We start from the raw sequence: 27,939 nt of genomic DNA on the forward strand, positions 1-27,939 counted from the left end.
TCTGCTAACAGGTGGCACCTGAGTCCGAATGGACATGAAGCTGTAATTAATCCCTCTCGTAGATTCCGCACAGACGTTTTGGCGCATCGATCTTCAATGTGTCCTTGCGGAAGAAGAGGTGGCAGATAATATGCCTTCGTGCCATACAGTTGATTCACAAGCATAGATAAACTAAAGCGTTCAAGCTCTCAAACAGAAGCAATCAAATTATGTAAGATGGTAACGTATGCTTCCAAACGCCTCCCCCAGACAAGCAAGTCCAAAGACGTTGCATCTTGCAATTCTGCGCTCGATATCCAGAGCAAAGAGGGCTTTCTGATAGAGGCGTGTCTCCGGCGTGAAATTCTTTTCACGTAAAAGTTGAAAGTAGTCATACGTTTTTGCGGTCATCAGCTATTCTTGCATCTTTGCTGGCGGAGACGCTTATGGCGGAAACTGAACCACTTTCGGGTTAACACGGAAGCGATATCCTGCATGGCTCTCCTAAAACTTCTTCTGCAAAGAGGCTTTGTTGTGCAGACACTCTTTCTTGCAGAATTTACTTTCACAGAAGCTTATTTTTGAGCCGGAAATTCCAATGTTTTCTACTTTTGGTGCCGTATTTCCGGTGGATGCCGAACCGTCGAACGGACCGGCACTAACCCGTATCGACCCATCTGCCGACCGAAGCCCTGTGCGCCGTTTTCCATCAAAGCCGTTGCATACTCATCCATGCATACCATACCTTTTGGCTGGCTTGGCATCTGTTGCTGCAGTCACTATGTTAATATCGCTGTGCAGTGTTAGTCAAAGGAAGTTGGCTGTGGAGCACCTTCATGCTCGCCAACTTGCAGATGACGGTGATTCAGGCTCTAGCCTTACCCCACAATGTGGGAATCCTTCGAGTACAACCAGTCGATCTCTTTCGCCAACCCAGACTCGGCTGCCACTGAAGAAGCGGAAGGTGCGTTTGGGAGACGAAGCGGTGTTAGGTGTAGGTGAAGAAGAATGGATCAGCAGCCCGGTTGGTTCCCCATCTCCAGTCCCATCGAATTCGCTCCTCCTCGAACTTCTTTCAAGACCTTTGGAAACCCCAGCCCAGCCCCCCCGTATGCAGCAAATGGCTCACAGGCATCCTCGACATCCAACGCCACCACCGATCAGACGACAAGCACACGTAGGCCCAGAAGAAGCTGGAAGTCTTACCCATAGAGGTATGATGAGCTTTTCGCAACAACAAGGAGGTGAGGTCCCACTATCCGTGGCTCCTATTCTTGAAGCCGCAGGCCCTAGCGTGCTGCTATCAACTGGGTATGCACTTCAAGCAAGTCCTTTTGGAGCTTTAGAACAGCAAACATATCCTGTCTTTCATCATTGGGGAAGGCAGACCTCCAGCAATCCAGGCCCAGCAGACGCGGTTTCAACAGAGCAAAGACCAGCGGCAGCACACATGCACCACGGACCTGGACAGCCTCAAGGGCTTCTAGGGACGGGGATAGAAACAGTCGTTGGTGCAACAGGCGGTCAACTAGAAAGGGCAGCCAACGTCAATTTGAGTAGTGAACCTGCAGATTTTCCCCAGGATAGGGCAAGCCTGACGAAGAAAGGTTCTCAAGGGGCCCATTCCCCACGACCATTATTATTTGATCCGAGTTTGAAGACGGGCTTGCTAGGAATTTCTGCCGGGCTGCCTTTACAATTTGCCCCAACAATGTCTGTGCCCCGCGGTGATTCTTATTTCCACCACGTATATTTTCGCCTGCCACTGTTGTATCCTCAAATTGTCTTGAGGCAATTCTGTGCAGCTGCTGCCTTCAGCTTGCACTCTGTACCGTCAGATCCAGCCCCGCTACTGGAACAGGCACGCAGGATTCTTAGGAGACCTTTGATCAACCCAGAAAGTCTAGAAGTATTAACGACAATAACGGAAAAGCTAGTTTCCCACGCTATCGTTTATCAATCGATGCCGGTGACCCACTGCACCCTCCTTCGTGCCCTTGGAGCTCTGGGGGTGCGCTTTATGATTCTTGATGCTGTTCTTTGCGTAATAACACTTACGGGTGAGCAACTTCCAAGTGCGTGGTTTCAGCATTTTGCTAGCTTAGTTCCAGACGACACCCCACCCCGTCCAAGAAAAACACCTTCGAACAAACAAACGCGCTTCCGCTTAGAACTTTTGGATGCGCTTTCGAGGGCACTGCGCACTTTGAAGGAGGGAAAACGTCCATGTGCCAGGGAAATCGTAATGCTCAAGAAAATGCTTTTCTGCTCGCCTCTGTCTCATAGGCACTTTCTAAGTGCTCCATATGACGGCTGGAGACTTGACAATGAAGGAGGAGAAAGCAACCTTGGTGGGAGAGAGTGACAAAGGTGACCTTAAATCACCCGTGCCTTTTGCATATTTTCCAATTCTGGCGCTGTGTTGACTGGATGTTGGCGGCGTACATGACGGCATTAAGGAAACAAAGAGTAGGGGGTGGACGAGTTTGCAGAAATGAGCCTACATACGCTGTGCGATCTTTACTGAACACCTAGAAAAGCAGCACCGCCATAAGCTCGGCCGGTTAACGGCCTCAATAAAATGTTTTTCAGTAACTTGTGAAGGGTGAGCCGGCAGTTGATTTATTGACTGGCTGGCGTACAATCGTACGGAAGGTCCTGTTGCCCTTAAGACTCCTACGGAGACTAGGATGCAGATGGAGATTGGGGAGTAGCGTGAAGTGTTTAAGCTCGTGGGCGCCAGCCAGGTGGGCAACAACCAAAAGGCTACTACGAGGGTTCGATCTGGCCGCAATGGCGGAAACCCTTTTCGCTAGAGTAGATTTTGGCTTCCCCTGGGGAGGGGCGCATTAAACGTAAAGAATGAGCCCCTCATGTTTAAACAAAACCGCAGGTGTGTGTGAGCAAATACCGTCGCCTACAGAATGTACATTCTAGCGTTACTGTGTGCGCTGCCAAAGCGGTGTTTGTAGAGAGGGCAGCTGCAGGCCATTTGGGTGCTGGGCAAAAGTTCTTAGTTGTCGTGTGTCAACAGCTTTACAGCCCGTGATGTGTCGATTGTATACGGTAAATTTTGTAGCGCCAGCTGAAAATATTGGGTCCCGGAACTTCGAGAATCTTTGGCTTCAATAAAGCGCACACGCATCACACAGGTCGTCGACTAACAATGTAATATTCCAGTTTTCCAAGGCACAACTACAACGGTGTAGGGATCTGCGTACATGTTTACCATCCTGGATGTTTTTCTTTGCGCTCTTTCACGGCAGTTGCAACACGTTCGTTCCACGCCGTTTGGAGGATATGTCTGGCTTCATCAACCTTGTTCAGGCAAGAATGCTATTTTCCTAATTTGTAGGCTGTGCCTGTGCTAGGTAGAGCCCCAACTGTGCAGAAACCTTTGACACAGAACCGTCTGCTTCATACATCGACGTATGCAGGTTGCATTATTTAGCCAGCATTCGCGAATCCCGTCCGAACCCGTCTGCCAACTAACACGTGATGTTCCCTGTGGCTGCCCAAAATCAATACATGATTTCAGGCGGGACCGGGAAAGCCTTCCTGCACATTAGCAATTATTTAGAAACGACCTGAAGATACCGGAGGATCAGTTCATATAATTGGGGGAGGAGGGCGTGTGCATTGGTAACAGCATCCACTCCGTCACAGTGCAGCAACCGCACTCCTTGGAGTACCAAGTAAGTACTTTAACTGGATGCTTAATTGGTGAATTGGAATGAGACAGCGGGGTGCAATAGCCACCATACCCAGGTGCAGCCCGGAACTCCGAAGGAGAAACTCTCCACCACTCCAAACAAAAGACCACCATTTGCGAAGCCTCGAAAGCAGAAGTGCAGGTTTAGGCCATCTTCAAGTTCTTTTGAATCTTCCTTTAGATACAGTATTCCCTGGGTGTCTGTGGGTGAAGCTGTCAGAATAACAAGACTGGATGCATGCGTGTTATACGCACACGTGGGTGCAAACAGTGAAAGATGTCCAATTTTATCCCAACGCACTCCAAGTGTCTCCACTTAGACGGACTTGAGCATTTTGCACGTTAATACCTCACATTTTCTGGCTCCTCACCTTCCTCGTATCACCCAGCCCCTTGGCAAGGCAGTGCTTAAGTTGGCGTTGCACAGCACGTTGCACTAACGCTGAACAAGATACGGACTGCTCCTCTCCTAGTTTCAGCATGTGCACATGCAGAAGTACCGAAAAGCACTTACAACTGCTGGCAAACATGTGGCGAAATGGCGCATCTTATGCGCCTCGAAGGTGACTACGTTATGCCGCTAGTGTGAAGTTCGTCAGTTAGGGTGATCTAGCCAATAAAAGACCGGCCAGGGTAAGGGGACCGCGTGAAGTGCATGCAAACAGTAGCGGGGATGCAGATACAGTAAAACAGGAGAAAAGCCCGATGCTCACGTCTCGCAGTTGTTGCCTCACCTACGGACAGTGGTAACTAAGGATGCAGCTGCACCTCGTAGACTCGTCGAACTTCCAGCATGCCTAATCATACAGGTAGTCGTCGGATATCACATCGAGACATTCTGCAGGGCTCATACTGCATATAGGCGCAAAACCTATGAGTGGGCACATTAGACAGGTGTGCGGCAATACATAGCAAGCAATACCAAGCAAAATGACGCACTTCGAAAGCTAGTAGGGCTGGGAAGGTGGCAAATAATAGCGTATAGCGGGTTGACATCGCTCCTCCAAAAGACTGCACGCGTAACAAGGCACATTAGTGCATGCAAGGGAGTGGCTTCTTCCTGCTCAAAGCTTGCGAACTACTCAGCAATGCGCGCACTTTAAGCCCCAAGCGTACGTGGGCAAGCAGTGCCCTGTTCAAACAAATCAGCCCCTCATAGTTCGGTCATCGGAAGGCCAGCTACACGCCCGTCCACTTCGCACCACACCACTCTTTATCGTCCAACCTCCACTGGTCCCACTGGCGTCTCTGGAAGATATCGGGGGACACATTGGAGCAGAAAAGCAATCGTTTTAATGAGATGATTTCCTCTGCATGGGGCCGCCTTCCTGTCTTGTATATCCTCAATGCAGAAAGCAAGCGATTACCAAAACCAGCACGACCTGTTTCAGCCGGAACTATTGTCCCCGTTGCCTTTAGGTAATAATCTGTGTTAAATGCACCTGTAAACTTCCGCCACCATGCGCCGGTTAGCATGCTTTCCCCCAGTAGTTCAATAGTACATACCACCGCGTCAAACGTGAGAAATAGAAGTCCCAGCTTTCTATTTACACGGCTCGGGATATCAGGGACCTGGGGTAGCCGTAGGAGGAAAAATGCATGGTTGACCAATCTTTGGCTAGTAGAGAGGAGCTTGTTCACGCTAATCCAATCCAAGGATTCTTTCGCGAACAGCGTTCGCATGGTCTCCAGATGTGTCAATACGAACCTATCATGAAGGCCGCAAGAGAGTGCACATTTGAAGTCAAAAGTGCGTGTTATTGCCTCACGAGGAACAAATGGCAGACGAACGTATGGATGGGCTAAGGTGGGAGTGGGGATGTCTGTTCCTGCACCGTTTCCAGGGGCTTTCGAGACAGAAACAGATACGGACGAAGGGCCTGCTTTGATAGTAGTTGCTTGGCAGGATGTCACGGGTTGCAGCATGTAGCTAGGTACATATCCAAAATTCGAATTTCCTTGTGTACCATTGCACCCGCTTTTCTTAGAAACCCCATTAGTTCTTGAGAAATTATCTTCTGTTGACTCCAGCTGCAAGTTTGCCAGCATGCTTCCTGCGAACGGTGCCTGTACCACTGGTTCACTAGCTTCCCGCAAAACAACAGAATAAAAGGGAATGGTTGGCGTTCCGTAAGGTCCAACGCCATATGCCACGTCATGGTGGAGTAAATTGCTTTGCGCTTTTTCATTCGGTGACTGTGGGACTGACAATTTCGATGCATCGCCAGCCACTCCATTATCTACGCTCTGCGGATCAGCAATACGATTTGCGAGGTGGGACGTCTTCAGGGTCTGCACAGACAAACTCTCCATCACTCCACGATTGTCAACCGAAGGAGAAGCAGGCGACTCAGCAGCAGGTCGATCCAGAGATGCCCTTTCAAGCGTTCTCGCCTTTGGAGTAAATGGTCCACAAGAGGCCTGTTGAAGCCGTCCTTGAGCACCTTTCGAACCCGCCTCAAATTCCTCGGCAGCAGAGGAGAGCATTTTCACAATTGCAGCTATCTTTCTACTTCGGGAGTCACCTGTCCCAGCATCTTCTGCCGGTGCCTGACAATCCAAGTCCTCTCCTTGGTTTACAAAGTCTCTCTCTAACGACCCTGAAGATGCAGCAGTAGATCCCGCCAAAACCGCCTCGTCATCTTGTTCGATGGTCGAAGGTTGAAATCCAAAGAGGCTTTGTGAACGCGCTTGTGTAGTGCCCCTCAATGCAGCCTTTTTCGTTCCCTCCGTCCTCTCACAAGACAAAGAATGGAATAGCATCGAATCAAATTCACCAGGACTCCCTTGTGCTGGATCATCTTGCGCAGTCCACAGGGGCCCCAGAGACGGAATGCTTAAGCTTTCGTTTGCCCCCTTCTTCGGCTCTCTAGCAGAACTCCACAAGATTGCTTTCGCACCATTAGTAGTAGCAGTTGTAGGCTGTTCTATCTGGGGTGTCGGAAGAAAAACACCCCCACGTGCTTCCCTTTTGATATCTGAATTAGGCGAGCCCATCAAGTCAACAGCAAGTGTACTTTCCTGTGTGTTACCGCCTCCGCGTACAGGCAATGAAGAGGTCCCAGTGGATGTCTGTAAGACCCATGGTATTCCTACTGCTGGTCTTCCGGTATGCCCGTATACATTTGGCAAAAGGGTGGCCTCCCTCCAATATGATTCTTCAGTTGTATTCAGGACACTTTGCAAACCTTTTAGGTCTCTTTCTAACACTGCGCAACTCCGCTTTCTGTTGGCTAGCGTATACCCCTTGTCACTGTGTGAAAGCCTCCGTTGCACTAATCCTGCCGCCTTCCTTTTATTGTCAAGGGATCGGCAAAGAAAGGAACAAACTAAAAGCATGCTTAGCGATGCAGCGACCGCCACAACAGTAGCGAAGTACACCTTTGTGTGGGGAGTCCGTCTGCCTCTGTATTTCCCCTTCAGCTGCTCACGGGGCACTGAACCATCCATGAAGATATACTTGACAGAAGAATGCTGAGCAAGGTTCGACCCAGTATGTTTCATATTTTTAAGTTGTCTCTCCTTCATGTGTTGTACGGCAGTCTCCGTTAGTTCCACTTCCGTTCCTTCCATGGTGTTTACCATTAATATGTGTACCATTAACTCCGGTTGGCCTTTGAGTTCAGTCGAGGGATTTACACTTGGAAGACAAGATGTCTACTTCCACGACCACTACGAAATAGGCTGTTTTACATAAGAATGACTCCTTAAACTTCCTTGCTTTGTGTCGTTTCCCTTTAGCAGGATTCGTAACCAGTGGGACGTCCGGCCAGCCGGCAGTCTCGATGTAATCTATCGTGGTTAGGGCAACTACACAGCAGCATCTCCTCGAAGGAGCCCATGAAATGAATAGAGAAAAGAAAAATATGTGTATACAAGGGAAGTTGGAAACGTGGCACATTTAGCGGTAGAGATCCAAGTTGTGGTACCCAAACGTCCTGGCTGCTGCACGTTCCGCCGAAACCACAGGGAAACCACAGCTGGTTTGGGACTGCCTCCTGCCTTTCGTGGGGTTATCCCTGTTCATCCCTTTCATTTCTGGCACAATTATTTGCTGTTCAAGGCAACACATTTTTCAATGCGCCTTAGAGTGGCTAACTAGTCCAAATTAGCTTCCAAAACCCGTGGGCTTGGCCGCGTAAGAAGAGGGGCCAGCCAAGGTTTCCAACAGTGTGCAACACACCAGACACAGTGTATTGGTACGCATGTCCTGCCATGGCTATTGGTTGTAACAAAACAAAGCGTGGGAGTAGTCTAGCACTGAAACAGTGCAGTACACCGCTTAAGCAACGTCCGGTTGTAATCGTATGGGGCAGTGAAATCCTAGCATCGACATATGTGTCTCCAATTTGCTCCGTATGCACGAAAAATCATACCGATGGGGAGAACTGACAGTAAACATTTCTCCTGGTAAGATAGCTGGTTCCGGACGCAAGGGACCCACCACTGGGTCAGATTAAAACTTCTTTGGCTCTCAGTTGGACGAACTCTCTTGCAGTACAGCTGAATCCTCTGCTCCAACCATTTCTTCATCATTCTACTAAACCTAGCTTCCAGCAATGTGGTTTTACTTGGCAGCCTTACCAACTGCGACTAGCTGCATCATTCCTTCCCTTCCGTACCAATCGCCTGCTTGTTCCCTGCGTAGTGGTCGGTGTCACTTTCACCTCTATGGATTACAGAACTAAGACCTTACAGTGCCTCCTACCCTTGCATTACATCTGGAAGATTGTTAAGCAGTCTTTCCTTCATTCTAGGAAGTTGAAAAGCCATTGGCATCCGACGCAAAACTGTCCAACGCAAACGTGTACATGTATGTGTGCACAGCGCGCCATGGGTTCAAAATAGCCTAAAAGCGCTCCCATTTGCAGATTGTTCCGCCAGAGTCGGCAGAGGCTTCCAAACCATCGTTGTCGTTGCAGCAACCATAGCTGAGGCCGCAGCTGCAACAGCGGTGTCGCTCGCTACATAAAAGGCAGCCGAGTTTTCCCGCAAATGCAAAGGAGAGACAAGAGAAAACAAAACATGAACGAAACTAAACGATGAAGCTGCAGACGAGGCACCTGCCGGTGGACTAATACAATGCTGCTTGCCTTACTACATCGCGACTGAAAGGTTCTGTAGAGATGAACGCGGTTTCCACGGAAACCGACTAGCTGAACCTTCTTGGGGTCGCTTCCAGTTTGATGTTGCTGACCCTCTGCATCACCAAAGAGCTCGTGCTGAGTTCGTAATGCCGCTGCGTATAGGGCATTCAGCAAGTGGTCTAGACACAGCAGGCCTGTTCATCAAAGTCGATGACAATAGGCCCGAACGTCTCGGCACAACCTGTCTGCGGGAGAACCTGTCCACTAAATGTGTAGGAAGGCCGCGAAACAGAGACCCACTGGCGCCCCTTCGGACCCTTTGCAACAGCACCAGCAATGACAGACAAGTCGAATATCAGTTGAAACAAATGGACAGTCATGCAGGCTGTAAAAGCAGTTGCACGTGCAGGTGGCTGAACAAACATGTCGCTACAGAGTACAACAACACAATGCACGGAAGTTCAACAGCACTACTACATTCAACGTGTTACACGCAGTGAAGCCATTACCAGGCGAGCAGCTGTGGCAAAGACCCACCATATGCTGCTCCCTTTGGAAGTTGGTCAAATTAACTTCAGTCTTGAGAATAACTCTGTCTCCTTTGAATACGGCAATCTCTTTGCCAAGAAGCACCACGTTGGTGTACCAGCTATCGCATTGCCCTTCGTACACGGGGCCGAAGAACACACCCTAAAAAGCCCGAATCAAGAAAAATGTGACACGCCAGGAACGTTACGCACGGACACACTGCTCAGGTATCCCCAAGAAACGGAAAGTTTGCCAGACACCTCCAAAAAGTAACACTGCTCTACAAGCCAGTATGAAAAGCAGGAAAAGATGGCATACGAAGGGAGAACGATGGTGGAGGTTACTGAACCGAGCTGCTCAGCCCCAGCAAAAGAAATCCCCGCAGAGAATTCAGGTTCGGTGTACTGGCGTTGTCTGAAATAGGAAAAACATTGTGGAACGGGAACCTACCGGGCGAATCTCGACTTCCATAGCAGCGAGAAATCCAGCAAAGAACCCGTCTTTCTCCACCTCAAACAACAGTGTCCGCCGCTGACAGATAACATAGCAGAACCTGCTCTTTGGCAACGTGCCAGCGCGCTCCTCGTATTGGCACTACTACTGTTGCTCTTGCTACTCAGATTAAACTAAAACAGTGCTGTGATCCATTTGAAAGTACCTGCAGCATTTGCGTGTCCATTCTGGCTTCAAAGTCCAACTCCTCGATGGCTTTCAGCTGGGTGCTTAAGAGGACCTCGCTAAAACGTAGTCCCACCTGCACCAACGGCACCACCAGTCCAGACAATGCGTCAGCACTGCATCATCGTGTCTACAAAAAGGGAACTAGATCAGCATGATTCACCAAAATAAACCTGAGAGCGCACCGATTGCAGCAGACGTTCTCTGGGGGAAAGGACGGTGCGTTCTGGATGTTCGCTGGCCTAAACCAAATTGCACGACGGAAAGACGGAAGTTTGCAGCACGCGGGGAACTTTCCTTTGGTGTCGGTGACTTCTAAGCAAAATTCTGCACAACTGGGGCATGATCAGCAGTAATCGCCGCAGCAGCAGCGACTCAGGCAGCTGCTGCACCTGGTGCTCAAATGTGTATTCAGCCTAAAGAGTATACACGCCGCCTAGTGAGGGTGGGCTTCCATGCATTGGTTCTACATGACGCACGGGGCACTTGATGCAGCAGGGAGAAGGCAGTTCAGATACCCCGACGAATGTTCGGGCAGCAAATGGAATGCTATGAGGAATTGTCCCCGTCCTCTCCTGGATATCTCTTATGACGTCCGCTGCACCCTCCTGCGAAGCAAAGTCTCCCAGAATTTCATGAAGCACCATGTCATACAGCTCACCCTCCACCTGTTGCACCTGATGGTCACTTGGTGAGTCCTGCGCAGAGGTAGTACACTTGCGTGTCCAGAGGCTGTTGCTCTTCCTCCTACATCTGCTTCTGCTGCCTCCAGGAGAAGCTCGCAGACGCTTCGCTACTCGCGTTGATCTGCAGGAGAGAGGCCTGGCCAACCAACTTGGTGTGGAAGGATGAGATTCAGCAACATCTACAGCACTACCGGCCGTTGCTTCTGCCCGGGCCGCAGCAGAAGAGCCTTCAAGACTGCCTTGGGAATGCGCAACCGTCATGTATGAGGGTGGTGCGGTTGCAGTACCAGGAGACCAAGAAGCCGAGGAAACAGAGGCTGTACAGGTCGTCTTGTCGCCGTCAGCTCCTGCATTAGCAAGGCCACAGGTGAGTCCAACTCCAGCACCTGAAGCAGCAGCCGCAGTTGTTGCTGCTGCTGCTCCCTCAGTGGATAGGACAACTGGAGAAGGAGGAGGAGCAGCGGCGGAAGTAGTTGGTCGTGCATCTGCAAGCAATGCGGGCGAGCTGCTGGCAGAGGGCGTCCTGAGTGTAGAATCAGCAGCAGAGCTCCATGATGCCAAAGGAAACAGCTTGGAGTAACACCTGAAAACACGGAGCCTCGGCTTCTGAGGTCCCTTCAAATCGTATCCTTGAGGAGGTGGGGGGTTGACGCCAATTTGTTTCACAAATGTGCTCGCAAATTGGTAGACGCCTGGATTAAGCTGCAGAGGTGGAAAGGGACACGGGAGAGGCACCGCAAGAACCGCCAAGTGCTTAAATGAATCAGTGAAACGACGGCGGAAAATAGCAACAGAAGGTGCCCTTGCGGTTGGGTAGAGAAGGGCTGCCCGTTCCCCAGGGAAGACACGTACAAGAGCAACCCCACAAGCAGCAGCTGGAAACCTTCTGCAACAGCAACTGCCAATGCTCACCTCTAAGGCATCAACCTGCGCTGCCCCCTGTTGCACTGCGAGCAGCGACAGCAACGCAAGGGGACCGCACCCGATTTCCAACACACGGCGCCCATAGACCTGGCTCCGCCCCGTCTTTCTAGGCTTGAGCTCCTGTGCTGTGGTGTCCTGTGGCATGGGTCCTCGTTGCTCGCATGGCAACTTCGTCTGCCGCAAGGGCAACAGCTGCTGTAGGTGTGATTGCGAATGGCCCTGCCAGAGGATAGCCTCCTTGTAGAACTTGACGCGGTCATCATCCTCCAGCATCGCCTGCGGCAAACCGTGCCCAAAAAGAGGGAGGAATCTAGGCAATGCATACACAACTGCATATACAGGGAGCCTAGAATTGCCACACGGTGTTGTTGCTGCTCGTCGAGATGTCTGGCGATGACACCACCACACAGAATGCATACGCAGCAGCAGGCACTGCGAAGCCTTACTAGGTGGTTGGGTATGCCGAATTGGCCGCAGATAGAGGCCGTTGAAGGTGTCGCCCTCTGCAGGAGAGACCGCCGCACAAAGCCTCCGTCAACTAACTGACGGATTTTGTCCTGGAGCACATGCACCAAACAAGAGAAACCGCACACCTACTCGCAAAATTAGTAGAAGAGACGCCAAAGGCCGCAGAAAACACGCACAGACGAGCAGCAGCTGCAGCACCAAAAACCATGTACTTTGACGCAACCAACGGCGAACGCAGCTCTCAGTTCACTGTCACAAGCAGTAAGGGCAATGGGGGCGTTGTACAGCATAAGAGAGCGAAAGATCCCAGCCTTTATGATTCCTGTGAGAGACTCGGCGGGCCATCAGCTCCCGCGGGGGGCCCCTTGAAGCTTCTGCAGCAATGCTAGCAGCCAGAAGTCGTTTCTCTTCTGCAACAACAGCAGCGACAGTAGCAGGATCATCCACCTGCTCTACCTCAGAAGGTGCGGGAGCACAGCTTCCGCGGGAACGAAGCCCTCTCACCACATGGTGGTGGCTGGTGTGCTCTGCATTAGTGACACGCTTGTTGTAATTTGTGGTGGTGCTTGGGTAGCGCGTGTTGCCGCTGCTCCCTGAAACGGCGCTGCTGTTGCTACTTCGCAGACGAATGAAGAATCTCCTGTGCGCTGCTGTGACAGCAGCAGCGTCTGTTTTTGATGTTGCTTCTGTTGCCCTTGCAACAACTGCTGCAGACTCCCCTTCCTGATGAGACAACGGTCACAAGCTCGAATTACACTTCGAAATTCCAACACTACAGTGCGAATATCCCTTAACAGCTCAACCAGCCTAGAACCTCCCGCTTTATAGGCAAAGACCGCAAACCAGCTGTCACAGGCGGTGCTTTTGGCTACTTCTCTGCGCTGAGCTCTACCATGCTATCCTCTAAGGGTTGCTGCTGTGCTTTGGCTGGGAAGTTCGCTGTCTCTCCAGCGCGCAACTAACCATTTTGCTCGCTGCTCTCAGTTTGATTGCCTCTGCCTCTTGACGCGAAACCTCTGTGGCTACGGTCGCCACAAAGCTTCGCCCTTTTCTTTCTGATCGCAGCGCCCGCGTGCTGCTCCTCATCTTCCTGTTGTTGCCATTGCCTGCGAGTCCGTTTTCGCTTATGCTTCGTCTGGGACTTTTGTCGCTGCTGAAGCCCACGATCTGCTCACGGAAGGCGGCGGCAATGTCTCATCTGAAGGCAAAACCGTCCTCAGTCTAGGCTGCTGGCTCCTCTCTCGCCGTCTGTTGTGCACACACTCGGCAGTTCCTTCTGCTGCGGCCCGCCTGTGGTAGTTAACGTCGATGAAATGCGCGGAAAGCATCCATCGCCATTTACGGTTCCCTTCGTTCTGAAATCCTAACTGTGTGCATGGGCGCAAACGGGAAAGTGCCGTTGCTGTACCAGTGAATGATACTGCAGCGGTTGCCTTGGCGATTCCCTGTAAGCCTCTGCAACCTAGCGACCGCGTTGCTTCTTTCTTTCTAGGTTCTCGGAATGTCTGTATGGTATCTATATTTTCAATTGGATCACAGCCCCCCAGAATGCTGTTGGTGTACCCGCCTCTGTGTGGTCCGTGGGAAGCGCCCTGCGTTGCGTGGTTTGCAGAAGCTTTCACCGTCACCGATAGGCATGTCAGTAGTTTCATATATATAATGATGGAAAATGCCTCACAGCCCCTGTTTGCGATGGTACAAGATATAACGGAAGTGCCAGGCACATACACAGCGGTCTCCTCTACGAGAAGGACCTGGGGGCCCCCTTCCACAACAGCCACAGCAACAACAACAGTGTATACAGATGAATCTAACTGGCCTTTTATGAGGTGATTAGCTGTTTGATTGTCACCTCTGTCTTGTTTGCGTCTCTGAAGTGGAATAAATACACCGCCTGTCGCTGCAGCCAGTGCCGCCTCAATTGCGTCCGCATGCAGCAGACTGGGGACTGCTTGTGGCGCATCTGGGGAAACTTGTGAAATTCATACCAACCAACAGCTTATGTAAGGTGTTACAGGCCATATGTAAGCATCAACAGCAGCAGCATACGCACCACGGACCACACGCGCCGCCCACACACCTTGCCAGACGCGACAGCACAACAAACGTGTCCAACAGCAGCAGCACTTCCCTGCTGTGTTGCGAACGTCTAGTGCTGATGGTGCAGCTAAATGGTCTGCTGTGCAGCAGCGGCCAAACACGGCTGCAGCAGCTGCCGCAGCTCTCTCCTGTCATGGCCATACTTTTTACTCCTTGGGGTGTTGCTGTTGCTTGTAAATTCTGTATGTGGTGTTCCAACACAAACAGCTCCTGAAGACAGATCTCCTGTGGAGAATGCCCTATTTGGCGCACGACAGCATTTGTTAAGTCACCAGCAACAGCCAGGGCAGCAGGAGGAGCAGCCAAACCATTACCAGGAGTGGAAGGAGGATCATCATCAGCAGGAGCGGGATTCTGCAGTCACTACTCTGAAATTATTTGGCCCAGAAGGAGTATCAGCAGGAGTACCTGGCGCAGGAGAAAGCCAGCTAGCGTTGCATGAAGCAACAGCGGCATGGGGCGCTGCCTCTGCATTCCAAGAGGTTAGCAGCAGCGCTGGGCGACGACCGAGAGCAGCAGTACCGCCTGCTGCTTCAAGCTCTTCAGAAGATCGCAAGCCGCAATTGCCGCAAGAAAGTGCAACCCAAGCAGCAAAAGGTGAGGCTTTTGCCACAGCCGACCTCATTGCGGGAGGCTCGGTATCACAGGATTCGTACCAGCACCACCTGCAGCAGCAAAAAGGACGACAGCAGCATCAACGCCCAAGTCTGAGCAGGAAAACTTCAGGGGTGTTCATTGCATTCAAACAGCTTGCAGCTGCAGCAGCAGCAGGTGCTGCAGCTGCTACAAGGAAGAGGTCTGCTGGGGTGTTTGGCTCTGGACTGCAGTTGCCAGTGCAGCGGCAGCTACGAGAACGGCAGCAGAGGGAATCACTGCCACACCACCAGTGGATAAATCCCCTGTCAAGAAACCCTCCACGTTTGAACGCCAGCGAGCGTCTCCGAGCGACTCATGCTGCTGCAGATGTCGGACCCATTTTGGCTGCCGCAGCTGCTGCAGCTGACGCACCTTCTACACTTTTTGAAGTTGCATCAGGCCCCACAAGAGCAGCGTATCCTAGTGACAGGCAAGTAACAGTGGGGCTGCGGCGCTCGCTAAAGGCGGAACTGTGGCATCACCACGAGGAAGTTGTCCCGACTGCTGCGTGCAGCTGGGGTTTATCTGCAGTGTGGCTGATGCAGGTGTGCTACTCATTAGACACGTGCATTGCAGCAGAACCTCATGGAAGCCAGAGAGGTGCAGCAGCACAGCGTGTAGAGCTGACATCGAATGCACCTGCAGAGGTCGTATGCCACTGTGTTGTCTCGGGCATGCCTGTCCTGCTGCACGAGGAGCCTCTGCAGCAACGGATATCGGAACAGTATAAGCACCAAGGAGCGGGGCGAATAATCCCTGTATTGCACCAGCAGCAGCAACTGCTTTGCTGTTCGGACGCAAGTTATCCTCCCCATATCGGTGGTGCTCTTCAGCCGCAATTCCAATACCATCTCTTTAGAGCAGCAGCTGCAAAGACCTACCAAGTTTTGGCACAAGAACCAGCAGCAGCACTAGGTAAAGGGTATTCACCTGACGAGGAGCAGGACGAGCAGAATCTGCATCCACCCAGATATGAAACCACTTCTCCAGCTGCAAATGACGATGCCGGCGAAGCAACACCTCTACAATTTACCGTTGCTGAATCTGCAGCTACTAATACACACTCCTTATCGCCAGATCCAATCGCAATCTATGGGACTCAACGAAAGCAACACGACCGACAAGTGCTGCACGAGGAAGCGCTGCAGTATTCATGGCCGCGGTTACAGACTGAGGGGGAGCCAGTCCGCCAGCAGAAGCCAGGCGAGAAATCGGAGGGAGAGCAGCATGAGCCGGTAGAAGGGAGGCAGCAAAAGCAGCAACAGCAGCCAATCAGTCGCCAAGTGGAGTCCCAGCATCACGAACTCGTATCGATATGGGGACGGCAGCTTGTATCGTGGACGTGGAGGCGCGCATGCATGCGGCAACCTCAGCTGTCAAACACTGAAGCAGCAGCGGCAGCTAAAGCAACAGCAGTGGCAGCAGCTGCGTTATGCTACAGACCCCCAGCGTCCACTGCACTGGCACCGCAACTCTTGCTGCTGCTACTACCGCACGACCTGGCAGTGCGGCTCCTTGCCAAAACGAGCACTGCTCAGTGCCAACAGCTACAGCAGCAGCAGCAGCAGCAGCAGCCGCAGCAGCCGCAGCAGGCTTCGTGGCAGGTGGATATGCAACACGGGGAAAGGTTTTTAGGGCGTGGGGGTCTAAGGAACCATTCGGGGCACCATGAAGCGCCCCAGGGCAGCTGCGCTGCTCCTGTGGAGCGTCTGAACAGTGGAAACATCTGCGAACTCCCGTTTGAAAATCCAGATTTGCTACCGTTCGAATTTGCAGAGGTGGGGACCGAGCCAGAGCAGCAGCAGACAGCAGTAGATGGACAGGATACTCAGGAGGGCATGAAATTCAAGATACAACAAGAGGAACAACAGCAGCACGAACAGCCGTCCTGGCAGCATGCAAAAGGTCAGGCCACACAGCAGCAACAAACAACAGAAGAATCAAGCACGGATGGGCAGGAGGTGCGAGACGATAGTGGTAGCGACAGCTTGCAGAGTCAGCAGGTTGCAAAACCGGTATTAGATCCGCAGCGCCAAGGCAATCTGGAGGGAGATCAACAGCAGCCAGGAGGAGTGATGGGGCAGCAGTCTCAACAGCATGCGGATAGCAGTATAGCTGTACCGGCGGCGCCTGGCAGTGCTTCTTCCGGGAAATTGCATGCAGTGTCTCAGGGCAGTCCAGCGAAGTCTGCAGTTGGGGGAGTCCCAGGAGCTCCTCAGCTGTATGGGCGGGGCTTCGTGCATGGTGAACAACTGCCCGCATCGTTTTTGCGACTGCACTTCAATTTTGCATCAATAGATGCTGGCGCCAGGGTCATTGCCTCGAGCCCTGGGATGCAGCACATTAAAGCGGTGCAGGTGAGCCCGTACTGCCTTTTCTAGGCTTGAGAATGGTAGCTAGCGTAAGTGCTTGCAGAAATTCTTTTGACTTATCGGTGCATCTGGGGGCATCTGCATATCTGCGTCAGGGTCGTATAGGTATTTGAGGAAATGCGTCAGTGGTGGACATCAACGCTACCCTGAGAGTGTTTGCATGCCTGCGGCGTGATTGGAGGACGAGAGGTGCATTCAGGTTTTGCCATGCGTTTTTCTGTTGTGCATGGAATTGACTTGTGTACTCTTTGCAGCGACCAGACGCCGATACGTACATGCTGGTGCCCTGCTATGTTCCTTCAAAGTATTTCGTCCTGTCTTTTTCGGAGACGCTGAAGATAGACTTCGTAGTGATACAGTCCTTCGAGATCTATGCTAACGCCTTCTGGCATATTCAGCTACTCGGGTACGAACCCTTCGTGGATTTGTCCTTCGAGGAATTGCATGCCTGTGACGCGGGTCCGGTATCGCTTGCTTGCTGTGCTGTGTGTTTCTCCTGGTTGGTTGCTGCTCACTCTCTCCGTATGTACCTAGCTAGGTTGTGCCGAACCGTTTTTGAGTGGGGTTGCAAATTGTACACGCGCGGGTTTTCGTGAGTTCTCTTTTGCCAAGGGTTATAAGTTGGACTTATAGTTTCCTTGGCAGCGGACGTGTCCCTTCTTTTTGTACGTACCTGTGCCGTCCAGGGCTGACACATACCCAACACGGCAGTGGCGCCTTATAGCCAACCTGCAGACTGCAGCGGATGTCTCTTCGGAGCTTTTCGACCTCAAATCTGAATGCGCTGCCCTAAGTAGCTGCTGGGCGAAGTAAGTCTGTTGCGCCTTTCGTGTGCTTCTGTGGCTGCTTTTTTTTTTCTGCATGTATTTACGTAGAGGATATTATCGGATGTAGGAACGGGTGATAGGCTGTCTTATCTGCACAGGTTCCTTAAGGTTCGACTGCTGACCCACCATGACGAGGGTCCTCATTATTATTGCTCCCTTACCTCCTTTCAGGTAAGGTACAGTTCTCTTCGTTCATGGTTATCTTCATCGATACCTGCCATTAATTCGCCTGGCAATTCTAACATTTGTGCTTACCTGAAGCTCTGTGATTCAAAAATCCGCGGCGCTGTATCGCGGCCGCTGTAGCGCCCGCTGTACGAATCCAACCCGGATGCGGTCCAAAAGCAGCGTTCGAGTGCAAACCGCATGTTGCTGCTGCAGGTTTTCGGCGCCACAGGCGTGCAGTTTCTCGAGACACAAATCCACGACGAATTCGGCGAAGCCACTCGTGGGACTGAAGGGGAAGCCCCTGAAGGGATCCCTTCTTCCACCAGTCCTGTTGCTGTTAGTGCATCTGCTGTCAATGCAGCTGCTCTGGGGAAAAACGATTCTCGAGCGACTAGGGTAGAGGCTTCACTCCGAACAGTCAGTCCCAGCCAACCCGGTGCTGTAGAAGGAATATCCCAGCAGTTGGAAACTGTACACAGCACATCCTTCGCTTCTAACGGGCCTCAAGACGTGCAGCATCTGGCGGGAGAAAGCAGGGCAGTTGCTGATATGCCAGAACAACTTGACGAGGTGCAGGGCAGCCACTCCAGTGCTGCCTCTCTGGAGCGTTTGGATGATCGCAATCCAGCCTCCACCGATGCCACAGCTTTTTCGAATGCAGAAGGTTTGCACAGCAGGAACGAAAATACTGGAGCAGATGATGCACATGGGGAGGCAACGTTGTCACACAGAGAACGCCAAAGAAGAGGCATGTCGCCTGGAAAGAATGGAAGCCCTCCGTTGGATGCATCCACTGAGGCTGCTGCCCGTTCAGCCATTTCAGCAGACTCTGAGGTAGAACGTTCCGGAGACAAGGTGCCACAGCCGCAACAGCAACGTCACAGCCTGTTACGAGTTGAGGAGGGTGAGAAACAAAGCGCCGCTGCGCTGCATGCCTTGTCTGGTGCACTTGAGAAGGCTCTGCAACAGCAGCAGCACCTTCTTAAGCAGAAACGCCAAAGGCACCAGCAGCAAGCGTTCGACATTCAACATGATGTTCTACTGGACGACCCGATGTGGGCTGACGTGGGCTACCCTTCTGTTTCAATTCCTGGTCTGAAAGAAGCGCTTAGCTTCAGAAGCAGCTTCATTGATTCTGCCGTATGTACGGCCAGCAGCAGCAACAACGCTAGGAGCGTTTGGCCAGGCTACAACCCGTTCATTGGGCCAACAACTGGCCGCTATATCTGCATTTCCCTGGTAGAAGGAACGTCGGCGACTGGGGCTGCTGCTGCCACGGGAAACAAACCCATCGCAGCACATCAGGTTCACCTCGTAGCTGCAGGCGCGAATCCAAGCAAGACCAGCAAACAGTTGCAAGTAGCCGACGCTGCAACAGAGGCGCTGCGACAGGCAGCAGCCTACGCAAGAACGTTCCTTTTGGAAGCGTTGCAGCACCAGCAGCCGCAGTTGCAGCAGAGTCCCATTGGAGCAGCGTTCGTACGCTTTCTCATGACAACGGCACCGGGCGAGCAAGACCAGCAGGCGGAGACACTCCGGGTTTTGTCGCTGCTGCTTCAACCACCTGCAGTGGACGTGAGCTGTACGTCTCGTAAAGAGGGAATGCATCGGGAGGGCCGAGTAGTGGGAAAGGGATACGTGTGGGGACTGCAAGGGGTTGATTGATAGGGTTACCCACAGGACACAGAGAGGGGGGGAGAGCTTCAGTAGCAATTATAGTGCACATCAAAGAGCAGGCGTTGCTGCTCCACTTGTAATTGGGCTGGTTTCTTTGCTAGGAGAAATATTCCTGCCGTTGCTCATGATGTTATCTTTTGCCTGGTCCGTTGCAGTAAATGGTGGAGGTACCAGTGGGGATGCCACAAAAGGCGGAATGGCGGCGGCACCATCCTTGGGAGCGCGAGATACGAAAGGAGAGCACGTGCTGGTAATGCTGTTAGAGAGAATGAAGTCCTTGGAGGTTGAAACTGCAGCGTTTAAGGCAGCGTGAGCGTAGCTGCAATCTCGGTTGCATTTTTTTTCCTGCTTCAGTGTTGTTTTGTTGCCCTTTTTATGCACTTAACGCCGCGTGTCCTCTTGACGTTGCCTCCCGCAAGGCCCGTTGCGGTTCTGTCTCTTACTGGCTGCAGCAGTTGCTGGTGCAACCACTTAGTGCGTTTAAGGTTGGAGGCTGGACGCAGTCGCTGCGGGCTGTCCTATTCGTTTGCAGGGCTGCAGAGCGTCAGCAACAGCTACAGATACAGCAGCAACACCTGCTGCACCTCGCGCTGCTTGTCCAGCTGCAGCAGCAGTTGGGTTCCTTCCTGGTAGGCTTTTCTTTTAGGGAAAGCTGCTGTGTGGTGTTCCAGGTGATACCTATGTAAGGCGTCTGCTGCCATTGTTTTTGCTTTCGGTTGTGCTCGCAGTTCGAACGTTTAGCTGCATTTGATGGCCTTATTCCGCATTTGAACCCCTTGGTGCAGCTACTTGATGAGTCGGAGGCCGCAGCTACATTGGCGGCAGCAGCAGCTCAAGAGGAAGTGCTGCACGGCACTGTCCCTGCCGCAGCTAAACCGCACCGTGACCCTCATTGCATTATGATTGATGCTAATGACAGCGGCCGCAACAGCTCTGGGCAGCAGAAAGAACAGCAGCGGCAACAGCAGCCCTGTCGCCACGCTGCTAAACAACACAGCTGGGGTTGGCCGTGGGATATAGTAAAAGTGCAGGTTGTGAAGTCACTAGAGTGGATATGGCGAGTGCTAGCGTTGCCTTTGGTGCATTGGTTAGGCGGCATTGTATTGGGTGCTAGAGTATCAGCGGGGATGCTGCAGCAGCTATTCTGCAGTGACGCTGAGTCTGCAGTGGTCCAGCAGAGCTGCGCAGCAGCATATGGCCTCTATATTTGGGTAACTTCGGCTGCAGGAATCGTTGCAAATGGTGCGGCAATGGGAGCTAACATCACGTCCCGAGGCATTTCTATCGTTGCAGCATTTGTGTCAACGGCGTGGATGCGGCTGTTTGCCGCTGTGAACCAGGCGCCTCCACCACTTTCTCATGACTGGTCCACAGGCAGCAGCGGCAGCGGCCACTGGACTGAAAGATTTCTGATGCTTCAAGAACGGGGAATGCCTCAATCTGTGGATTCCTCTGCTTCGACTCTACTCCTGCTGCTTCTTGCTTCCTTTTTAGCCGTTAGTGCTGCACTCTTTTGGCGACTTCGTCGTGGGCAGCGAGTTGCTGCTGCAGCTGCCGGAGAGTGCGCATTGTTGCGCCGCTCCTTTGAGCTCCTCCAACAGCAGCATCAGTCACTTTTACATCAGCTGCAACAGTACAAGAGGGAGCAGCAGCTGCTACTGCTTCTAACGGCAAGTCATCACAGTAACAACGCCAGCCGAGGACCGTTGCATCAAACGAAGTATGAGACATACGAAACAGATATCCAGCAGCGGCAACGAGAGGTTCGGCTAGGTAATGCTGTACAAGCGGAGTTGTCTGCGGGCATAGTACGGACTGCACCTACGCACGAAAATGCGCCGTCCACAGGAACCGCAGAGCCTTTTGTATCTCTGTTGGGGAGCGAAGCCCAGCGAGAAGCAGCAGTTGAATCCGTTACGGCGCCTTCTCTTCTGCGGCGACTATCTACTTCATTGGCCCCTAGAGTATTCCTCGGGCTAACACGCAACGCAGGCGAAAGATCCTGCATGGTGACTGCGGATTATGGGGGCAGCAATATCAACAGAAGCAACCCTAGTACCGGCAATACTTCTGCCGTCCACTCTTCCGCCCGCAATAGTGACGCAATGCTCCTACAGCGCCCAGAGATCATGCTACAGCAGCCAGATTGTTCTTGCGGGCCTCATGAGCAGCAAACTCAACAGGAACAGCCGGTGCAGTGTGCTGCAGCGGCGCTCCTGCCAGCACTTGATACGAAAGCTATCCGAAGTCTCAAGCTTCAGCGCCACACATTGAGGCAGCGGCGCCAGGGGGCTGCCACAACGCCGATGGCTTCTCCTGCTACTGCGGCTGTCGCGGACGGTGACAGCCTTTTACTATCTCCTGCAGCTGTCGGGTCAGTAGTTGGGCCGAATCCAAATACATACATATCATCTGGCGCGGAAGCTGCAGCCGTTACAACCTCGTCTGCAGCCCCTTCGCGATGTAGCAGCAGCAGAAGCAGTAGCGTGTGCAGCACGAGCCGTAATCTACACGGGGTGGCAAATTCCTATTTGAAGTCACTTTGCGCATCGCACCTCCAGCGCAGTGGTACAGTTGCGCATATTTCTGCTTCGTTGCAACCGAGAAAGCGTCCGACGGACAGTCAGCGCGCTGGGAAGCCTCGGGATAGCCCTGACCCAGGGGTAAGCCCGCCAAGCAACCCTAGCAGCAGCAGCAGTGCCTACGGGGATACCTATTCAGGCGGAACTGCCACAGCAGCTTCACAGGGACACAACCGCAGCTGCAACGTGGCGTTGACCATCCCCTTCGCTGGGAGGAAACTGACTGTTGGCGACCTAGCTGGCCAGTTTGGGACGGGAGCAGAGGGTGCCGTCGAACAGTCGGCTGCGTTCAGTTGGGGGGACGGCGACAGTAGGTTTGTTCGCGATCGACGCAAAAGCAGTACAGGCGGTGTTTTTGCGCACATGATTTCTGCGAGTAACCCAACCCACGAGACGGAGCCAACACAGCAGAAAGGAGCACCGCGGAGCGTAAGAGGTCAGGGCATTGACAGGATAACTACAGAGGCATCTTTACAGCGGATTCCTGGTACAGTTGCTGTGGTCTCTGCAAATGTATCAGCCGCTCACAGCGCGCCGTTTGCACCCGACGTTGCCAGATGCAATGAGCTCATGGGCGGCGTAGTATCCAACGAAGCCAACGAAAACATTGTTGTGCCTCCCTCATTTGTACTCGGTCATTCTGGAAAGCTTCAGCAGGCACATCATCAGCAGCATATGCAGTCTGCTTTGGCCCCCGGCGGGGGCCGTGATGGTCGCCGCCGGCGGAAAAAGCGTGGTGCATCGTGACATTGCAGTCTGCGGTTGATCAACCTGTGTATAATGGCTGTAGCAGCAAGCCCTCAACAAGCGCACTAGCCAGATAATATCAAATATTAGTCCTGGCCGACAGTCTATTGTGGCCGAATACTCTTTACTCCTTGTTTTTTGGGGTGTGCTGGGAGCTGTGTACGCTGCACAGGTATATATTTTTTGTTACCTGCACAACCTTCTCCTGATGCAGGACGACAGTGATGCAGTCAGTTGAAGGGCTGGAATAAGACCCGTTGATAATCTCAACCGAAACACCCTTCAGGGTCTTGTGGTTTACAACCCATCCCTACTTGTGAGATACGAGTGCGATACTGAACAGTCATGCAACTCCACACTGCACGAAGCCGGGGTCGCAGGTTAAGTGTCAAATGGAAAAGGAAAAACTATCCATGTGTGTCAATGCGTTGGGTAAACAGCAGCTGGGAAGTTGCGAAATATCAGAAAGCTTTTCTCTAGAAGGACATCCCTTCTTTTCGGCCAATGGAAAACAGGCTAGGCGAGGCAATTTCGTTGCAGCCAACCTGCTGGATCCTGCCTGGGCGTTCCTGGCTCCTCCTGCGTACAGCTGTATATCACTTAGCATCGAAAAACAAGCCAAATAACCTATTTGGGCCTGTGTATGCATTTTGTACATTTGAGCTCGTAATCAGCATGCACAAGAACCTTTAACACTTCAATTACATCCAATGATGTCTACACAAGAAGCGCGGTTTACAAGCTAACCTGGGGCAGCTAAAACTGTAAATATCTTGGGGACCTCGAAGCGATCGAAAATTTATGAAGTTCACACACATCACGGCTTTCTGGGCAAACAGTGCAATGAGCCATTACTGAGTTGCCAGGCGATCATGGAGCACAGCAGCTTATCCTTTATCACATTAAGCAGGCTGCCAACTGTCGGGGGCTGGATTCGTCGCAACTGCCACCGACTTGTACGCGTCTCGCGCCTGTTGCATCAGCAGGGGTCCAGCAGCAGCAACTGACGCAGCGCAGGCAATAATGGCCAATGACATCTCGGCTACCCACAGTGGGACCGCCCGGCCTCCTACCATCACTTGCTGCAAGTCGTAGCCTGTTGTTGCAGCTGTGCCCTCTCCACAGTCGAAGCTGGCTTGCCGCAGGATGCTCCGGGCAGCGGCAGCAGCTACAAAGCAACATGAGTATCTCAACACCAGCGCCCTTGCACCGGGAGGCAAGATTGTCCACAATACTGGCAGCACCTCAGCGTTCCAATGTCTTGTCGCATCTCCAATTTGCAATACCCCCACAGCCTTGCATGGCGGCTTTCCCAAGATACTGCAAGTTGTGGTGACGCTGTTGCTTTTGGCTCTCGTTCGGCGGCTGCAGTCACTGCTTCCTTGTGAAACCGGCTGGTGTGGTGCAGTCCAATATCCGTGTACTTTCAGCTTCCGTGCAAAGCCTGACGCCTGACCCAAGTCTTTTGAAATGGAAAAACAGCAGCAGCCGATGCGAAGCACCGCCGCTGCAACCTGAGCTGCCGCAGCTCCTGCCCCCGCCGGTATCCCAACGGCCTGAAAAAGCAAAGACCACCACATAAAAAGTGTTTACTCCAGAGATTCAAGCTGCTTGAGCAGCTTCAGTATGCTAAGGCAAGTGGCTCCCTAAAAGTTCGCAACATACGGCGGAGAAGCGGATTGACAGAGGCAACAACAACGCCAGATACACTACAGTGACAGCCAAGTAGCATCGCTTTAGCAGCCTTAAGCTGTCGCTGCTGCAACTCGCTGAAGCATAGGCATCCAGAAGTCCGAAGATGGAAAGGCAGCAGACGTAACAGCAATAGCTGAACGCACACACGAAACCCCAGAGAACTCAAAAGCTCAGGCACATTTTTGTCACGGCTGAACCTTCGTTTGTAACACGTCTGGTTCGTTGTATTTCTGTGAAGGGCTGAACTGGGCGTACACCTGCAGAGTCTGGACAAAGCCACTCCCTGGAGCCACTGTTGATGGACCAAAGAAGCACCGCAACGCTGGAGCAGCAAACAGGCATCCACCTGCTGCAGCAGCCAGGCCTACGGTCCCCTGTAGCAGCAGCAGAAGCTGCAGCAGCGCCAGCGCTGGTGGATGCGACGGGCTCAGCACTGCGTCTGCTTGAATCTTACGACGACCTAGCAAGCGTTGCAGGATCGCCATAAACCGAGAGCCCAGTACACCCGTAATGGCAGTCTTGCTGCAGTTGATTCTCCCAACGTCCCCATCCGTATCGGAATTGCTGCCATGAAGCTCAAAGCGCAGTTGTTGATCAGGTATTATGGCCTCAGGATTGAAGACGCCCCCGCATAGCTGCAACTGTTGTTCCGCAGATGTTTCCACCCATGCAGACTTACATTTCTGCTTCCATGCAACAGCAGTTGTCATTTGCGTGTCGAATTCAGCCCAACCGGCTGCAGCATCCGTAGTAGTAGTAGCAGCAAAACCAGCAGAAGGCCGTTTTTGCATGGCGCAGAATCCGTCGAACGCCGCTGATTCGACTTGTGAAAAGATGATGCGACAGAGGACTGAAGCTGCCCCAGACGTCACAGCATACTCAGCAGCTGCTTCACTATCCAGCAGCAACAACAGTAGCAACTGCTCCCCCTGCTGCAGTAGCATTTTCTGTGCCAAAAGCACCAGATAGGTAGGAAGCAGCTCCAAGTGCTCCGCCGATAGATACCTCCCCAGTGCCCACTGAAGAGCAGTACTGGCAGGTTCCTTTGTCAAGGCTGCTCCTCCTACGCTCGCTGATGGTGTGGCGGAGGTAGGTAATCCCCTCCCAGCCGTCTCGCTGGACCCGCGGGTGGGCGTTGTGAATGAACGTAAACCTTTGCTGAGAGGCAGGAATGCAGGCCATGCTACAAACAGGCGCGGGGTCTCTACTAAATTAGCTTCTGCTGTTGCTTCTGCTGCATTTGACAACCGTTGTGCGGCAGTCTTGAATGCAAGTAGCCGGTGACACTGCAGCCACAGCAACTGCAGAAATATTAGGGATGCACACAAATGGCTTCCCCCAAATGCCACAACTGGGTGCATAACCACGCTTCCTGCTAATGTTACTCCAGCACCTCGTGCTCTCTGCTGCAATAGCAACGCCGCTGCCAAAAGCACCGAGCGTGCTGCTCCTGAGAGTGCTTCTGCTAAGCTGCGTGAGCCCGGTGAATGAAGCATTAAACACCGCAGGGAAAGAACTTCTGCCGCTGCATCCACCAAGCCGGCTGCGGCAAACGCCGCAGCGGCAAGGCTGTAGGCGTGTCCGGCATCTGGCCCTCCTGAATGGGAATTGCCATGCCCCGGTGGGAGCAGGTACAGCCACATCGGAAACAACAACAGCGAAACGCAGAAGCACGCAAAGAATGCAAGGTACGACAAGTTGAATGCGCTCCGCTCTTGCCTCTGGGAGGTAGCTTGCTGCTGCTCATTCTGTGCAGCCGACGACACGCAGCGGGCTGCTGCTCGAGTTGTCCCCTCACGAGCAATAAACGAGACAAGTTGCTGCAGCAGTGGCAACTGTAACAGGCAAACTCCAAGCTCTGTGGCCGTTCTATCTCCAAGAGCACCGCGTGAAAACATCACCAGAAGTGCATAGTTCATGGCAGCTGAGGCCACACGGGCCCCCAATGCCTGAATTTGCATCACGACACCAGAAGTCCTACCATGCACGCTGGCATCTCTGCTCTACTCAGTGTAGCGCAGCGCTGGCTAATGCCGGGTTGATAGAGGCCCGCGTTCTCGAGCGCAGGCTGTAGTGCAAAAGCACTACAGTGGTTCGCCATGTGAAGCCTCTATAGGCCATTTCCCCGAAAGTAAATGAGATAATATATAATTAGTGACAACAGAGAGCATTTACGAATGAAGTGCGGCGAACCAGACACGTGCTCGGACAGTCCGTAGCGGCCGTGGGGATGATCGGGACGATGAGACAAGGACCCACTTTCAGCGCTCATGGAGAGAAATATCTATTTTTCTTAATGGGGGGATTGGATATTGCTGTTTTGGTTTACAAAGCTTGGATATGGTTATTTCAAAATGAGAATAAAGTTTTAGTGGTTAGGAATGTACTTGCACCTGTAGCTTGGTCAGAAGATTAAGTAATCGCAGACAACTGCAGGCTATGTACTTTGGGGGCTGCTCCGGGAACGTTTTCTCTCCACACTCTTAGCTGTGGAGCTAATATATCTCCTAAGAACACATGGGGCCTCTCGCATAGCATGATGGGGCGAATACACCTGAGAACCTACGAAACGCCCGAGACAGGTGGACGAACGCTAACCCGCCCAGCGATAGGGGAGAATAGTCGAGAAGGACAGATCAACGCATCATAGCCCACATTCAAGGACACTGAAGAGACCTTTGGGCCCAAACAGCAGGCACACAGCAGAGAGATTTCTCACATGATGTGAGCTGGATATGCAGCCGCGCGGAATCAAGCGTTTCTTGCTCCGAAAAACCGGAAAACACCCCGGTGCAGCTTCCATTCCCTTACCTTGCGGTTCCTCGTGAAAGCGGACCAGGCATGGCGAATGTTTGTGAGCATCGTGGTGTCTGGTACATCAATCTCGGGCGCAGAGCTCTCCAGCTATTTCTTAGCCAAATTGCCTCTCGAGCTGACCAAGGACGTAACCGTAGCGGAAGTGACCAGTCCCAAAATTCATTTCCCCACGATGGACCACCGAATGACCTTGACCTGCACACCCAAAATAGAGGTGATGTAAGTCCGGTTCACGAAAATGGGTCAAGAGCAAAAC

The 27,939-nt window shown here is 52.4% G+C and overlaps 4 protein-coding genes across 4 annotated transcripts; 1 reads left to right on the plus strand and 3 right to left on the minus strand.

The window, feature by feature from the left end:
• Positions 1-4,870: 4,870 nt before the first annotated feature.
• On the minus strand, positions 4,871-6,454 carry EMWEY_00005870 (hypothetical protein, conserved; the record flags this gene model as incomplete). The annotated part of the gene is made up of 1 exon (XM_013481423.1): positions 4,871-6,454. One exon carries the CDS (start codon positions 6,452-6,454, stop codon positions 4,871-4,873), a length of 1,584 nt encoding a protein of 527 aa, XP_013336877.1.
• A 2,503-nt stretch (positions 6,455-8,957) lies between these two features.
• Positions 8,958-13,148, minus strand: EMWEY_00005880 (Conserved Plasmodium protein, related; the record flags this gene model as incomplete). The annotated part of the gene is made up of 10 exons (XM_013481424.1): positions 8,958-9,163; positions 9,288-9,468; positions 9,757-9,837; positions 9,965-10,060; positions 10,170-10,226; positions 10,503-11,372; positions 11,583-11,870; positions 12,041-12,151; positions 12,567-12,785; positions 13,026-13,148. The coding sequence occupies 10 exons, from the start codon at positions 13,146-13,148 to the stop codon at positions 8,958-8,960; spliced, it is 2,232 nt and encodes a 743-aa protein (XP_013336878.1).
• A 1,085-nt stretch (positions 13,149-14,233) lies between these two features.
• Positions 14,234-23,171, plus strand: EMWEY_00005890 (hypothetical protein, conserved; the record flags this gene model as incomplete). Its single annotated transcript, XM_013481425.1, has 8 exons — positions 14,234-17,155; positions 17,425-17,576; positions 17,857-17,979; positions 18,096-18,168; positions 18,304-19,744; positions 19,944-20,151; positions 20,375-20,471; positions 20,571-23,171. The coding sequence occupies 8 exons, from the start codon at positions 14,234-14,236 to the stop codon at positions 23,169-23,171; spliced, it is 7,617 nt and encodes a 2,538-aa protein (XP_013336879.1).
• Positions 23,172-24,073: 902 nt separating this feature from the next.
• EMWEY_00005900 (hypothetical protein, conserved) lies at positions 24,074-27,728 on the minus strand (the record flags this gene model as incomplete). Its single annotated transcript, XM_013481426.1, has 5 exons — positions 24,074-24,727; positions 24,837-24,999; positions 25,122-26,815; positions 27,465-27,542; positions 27,678-27,728. The coding sequence occupies 5 exons, from the start codon at positions 27,726-27,728 to the stop codon at positions 24,074-24,076; spliced, it is 2,640 nt and encodes an 879-aa protein (XP_013336880.1).
• Positions 27,729-27,939: the final 211 nt, after the last annotated feature.

This window comes from Eimeria maxima, genomic scaffold (assembly GCF_000499605.1).
Source record: "Eimeria maxima Weybridge genomic scaffold, Emw_scaff33, whole genome shotgun sequence".
In the NCBI taxonomy this organism is placed as follows: Eukaryota; Apicomplexa; class Conoidasida; order Eucoccidiorida; family Eimeriidae; genus Eimeria; species Eimeria maxima.